At 44.7% G+C, this 3,605-nt stretch overlaps 1 protein-coding gene across 5 annotated transcripts in view; it reads right to left on the minus strand.

Annotated features, from left to right (window-relative positions):
- Positions 1–297: 297 nt before the first annotated feature.
- arap3 (ArfGAP with RhoGAP domain, ankyrin repeat and PH domain 3) overlaps positions 298–3,605 on the minus strand; it is a 64,040-nt gene continuing 60,732 nt past the window's right edge. For all 5 annotated transcript variants that reach the window (XM_063190231.1, XM_063190228.1, XM_063190230.1 and 2 more), the window contains one exon: positions 298–3,463. In XM_063190231.1, the coding sequence (XP_063046301.1) occupies positions 2,852–3,463 (612 nt within the window). In that variant the 3' untranslated portion in view covers positions 298–2,851. The remainder of the gene's footprint in view (positions 3,464–3,605) is intronic.

The following is a 3,605-nucleotide window of genomic DNA, read 5'->3' on the forward strand; positions in this document are numbered from 1 at the left end:
TGTTGACTCCTGAATCACTATTTGTGCATCAATACATGTGAAAGTGTTTTCCAGTATTAAAAAAGCGAAAGGTATTTGCAAAAGTCAAAGCAATGCTATCAATTTCAACTTAATTTTCATTGAGGTTCTTAAAATGGCCCAATCATTACAGTTATGGTCCATTCAGCCAAAATGACTGAGATGGATTAAGTGTGTAATACCAACTGGGCTGAAACTAACGTAAGGACAATGGTGTAGAATGAAGGATAAATTGTCAAGATATAAGTAGACAGGACAAATGAAATGAAACACAGGGGCAACCTTACAAAAAGTATTTATGTAATGAAATGATATGGCACTACATGATGAAAATAAAACATGATCACTGCCAACAGAATCCCATTCAGGAACAGAAAAAAATATACAATATATACACCATAAAACAACACATAAAAGTCAAGCTGGGTGAAGTTATAGGGAAGACTGCTGAACCAACAAAAGTAGCCAACAGGGGGACATTTGGTTATTTGCATAGTATTGCATAAGAATCGCCTGTACAGTAGTAGAGGGGCCCAGATGATAATGATGACTACAGAGATGAGGTTTCCACAGAGGAAACACATACAAAGGGACTGCTGTCACAGGTTGACGGATTAGCACAGAAGAGTTCATTTGTAATAGCAAGAGTAATTAGCAATGAAATGTAATTGTGGCCTGTGCTATGGGGGATGTACAGATGGCAAGAGTGTGAAGTGGTCTACAAGCCTACAAGTGGTTATGCCATACTGCTGAAGAACACATCTTCACTGCCACCTAGTGGTACAATAATGTTTAACAGGCTGTGTGGTGGACATGGTAAATACAACATGCTCAGCACATCCTTCCCAAGATCTGTGTTCACAGTGTTTTTGACAAAAGCTTGATGATTGTTATTAGCATGAATGAAACAGTTTTGTAAATAATTTAATAAATATGTGTATACATAATATTCATCTTATCTTAACTAGACCTTAAAATTGAAATGTTGCATCTTCTCTGAAACTTTTCCAGTACACATGTTTACGTATTGTTTCAGTGGTTCTGAATGTATGTGCCATTAGACAGTTTTACTTTTCTTGTGTAATACCAACAGTCAAAGAGAGAGAAGACGGCATATGTCACAAGCATGCAAAAATGTATATATTATCAGCTTGTGTATTAACATTATTGCTATTGGAGAGCAGATAAACAGCCACTACTATATGTACAGATATATTTTGTCTTATATTGTTTTCATGTTGCCGTCAAATCAAACAATTCACTTGGAAAGTATAAAAACTGCTTCAACTGCACAATAAATAGTCTTTCCGTCCTTTGTTCCAAAAGGCGCTCGTTGCATACTTCAAAAGAACTGAAATCATTCCTCTGTTTAAAAACACAAAAAATGAACTTCACAGGAATGTTCAGGGTAGTTTTTTTCTTCATCATACAGTAAAAAAAAATCCAGGACAGATTTTGGAATTTTAGATAAAACACTGACACTTCATATCAGAAGTTGATGGTGGTTTTGTTGATGTGCACACCTCAGGTCCATTGGCACCTGCAACTGGAGTTATGGTGGCACAAAAGCTCAAGTAGAAAAGGCCTTTCCGTCAATGTTTGAGCAGGTTAGTGGCATTACATTTGGCATTTGAGCGATAGACATACAGTAGATGGACAACAGGCCTGGACTGACAGGGCATTTCCCGCTGGGCAGAGAGTCAACAGGCTACTTCTTACAGACTGACCCAGGCCTTTTTTGATTCCAATACAGTCCTAGCTGGACTGGATATTCCCACAGTACAGTATACAAAGTAGCTTATCGCATCAGCACAGGGTCGTGACGGCACACTTTGAGCTCACTGTGCATCTGTGCTTTAAATGCAGGTGGACCTCTATAACTGATTCTGCTAGCTCCAAATGAAACAAAAACATAAAAACAAAATGAAAAGTGCTCCAACGGTGATGAAAAGCGGGCATTGGCATTGCTCCCTAACAAAAAAAAACCCTTCTTAAGTCCAAAGTCAGAACTACACCATTGTAATACTCAGAACTGGTGAAACATTAGGAGATGACTCAGGCAATATTGGACCAGAACATCAGCACCGCCACCGCCACAACACTTGTGGAAATGTGGTAACTTCCAGACCACACCAGAACAGTCACAAAAACGAGCTTGTCCTCATGGTGCAATTTTGTGCCAAAAAGATTCAGGGCATTATGTGTGTAGTAGTATGACATGGGGATAACCGATCAGACCAGAACAGAACCAAATGGTTCAATCACATGAGCTTGTACTTATTAGTGGGTTGTTCCAAAATCGCAATGGACATTACAGTATGCGTGTACTATGCTGCCCTACAAAGGCAAAGTGCAGTAACTACATACTTTGTCAAACTTTAGAGTTTAGACTGAAAAAATGACAAAGCCATATGGTACAAATGTGTCCCGTGTTGGAGATATTGCTATGTCCTATTTGCAGTAACTACAATACCGAACGTAATACCAGTTCTTTGAAGGCTTTTTTCTCAGTTTCAATGTTGCCGTAGTTACTGTACTACATTTTGCCTTCGTAGGGCAGTATGTGATGGGCCAACCCACCATAACAGCCTGGGCGAGACCAGAATCGCACAATCGAATCACACAGGCTCGTCCTCATCAGTGGGTTGTGCCTAAAAACATTAAGACAGACATTTTATGTTGGGTGCTATGTATTGGGCTAACAAACCAGACCAGAGCAGAACCGACCAATCACATGAGTTCGTCCTCATCATGAGCGGGTCGTGAAACGGCGGTACTACGCTCCATCTCTGGTTTCTTGATGAACATACTAGAGCAGAGTAAAATCGACCAATCACATGAGCTCGTCCTCCTCATCAGCGGGTCGTGAGACGGCGCTACATCGCTCCGTCTCTGGTTTCTTGATGAACATACTAGACAGCTCCTGCAGCAGCAGCTCCTGTGAGGGGCTACAGGGCCCTCGCTGACGCCTTCTTGGTAAAGGCACCACCGGGCTGCCGTCACGAGACTCCCCTCCTACTCCTCCTCCTCCTCCACCACCACCACCACCTCCTCCACTGCTACCCGACTCTCTCCCCCCACCTCCTCCTCCAGGGCCCATCAGACCCTCCAGCGATGACGACGACCCATCCAGCGGTGGCGTCTGGACCCCCTCGCCCAAGGACCCCAGAGACCCGCCCTCGCGGAACCCCAGCCCCATGCCGCTGTCCAGAGACGCCGACCCCCCGGCGTGGCGCGGGCTGAGGCTCAGCGGACGGCCACGTCCGCGGCGTTCGTGGCCGTGCTCCAGGTCGGGCGAGACCTCCAGCGTCTCGGCGTGGCCGCCGGACAGGAAGCTGGTCTCCAGGGACTTGAGCACCTGCAGGCCGAAGTCGCCCACCTCCTCGTAGAGCGGCTCTGGGCTCTCCGGACGCTCCTCCAGGGAGTCACGCTGCACCTTCATGGGCTGAGGGGAGACGGCAGACAGGGAGGTGTAAATGCCATATGAGATTACTGATGGATCAAGGTAAGCTATTTCATGGACTGAGGAGCTAGCGGAGATAGTGAGTGTCAAGTGCATGTCAGCAACATGGGTTTGCCACTCTTGA

The sequence above is a fragment of the Engraulis encrasicolus genome, chromosome 23 (assembly GCF_034702125.1).
Source record: "Engraulis encrasicolus isolate BLACKSEA-1 chromosome 23, IST_EnEncr_1.0, whole genome shotgun sequence".
Lineage (NCBI taxonomy): Eukaryota > Metazoa > Chordata > Actinopteri > Clupeiformes > Engraulidae > Engraulis > Engraulis encrasicolus.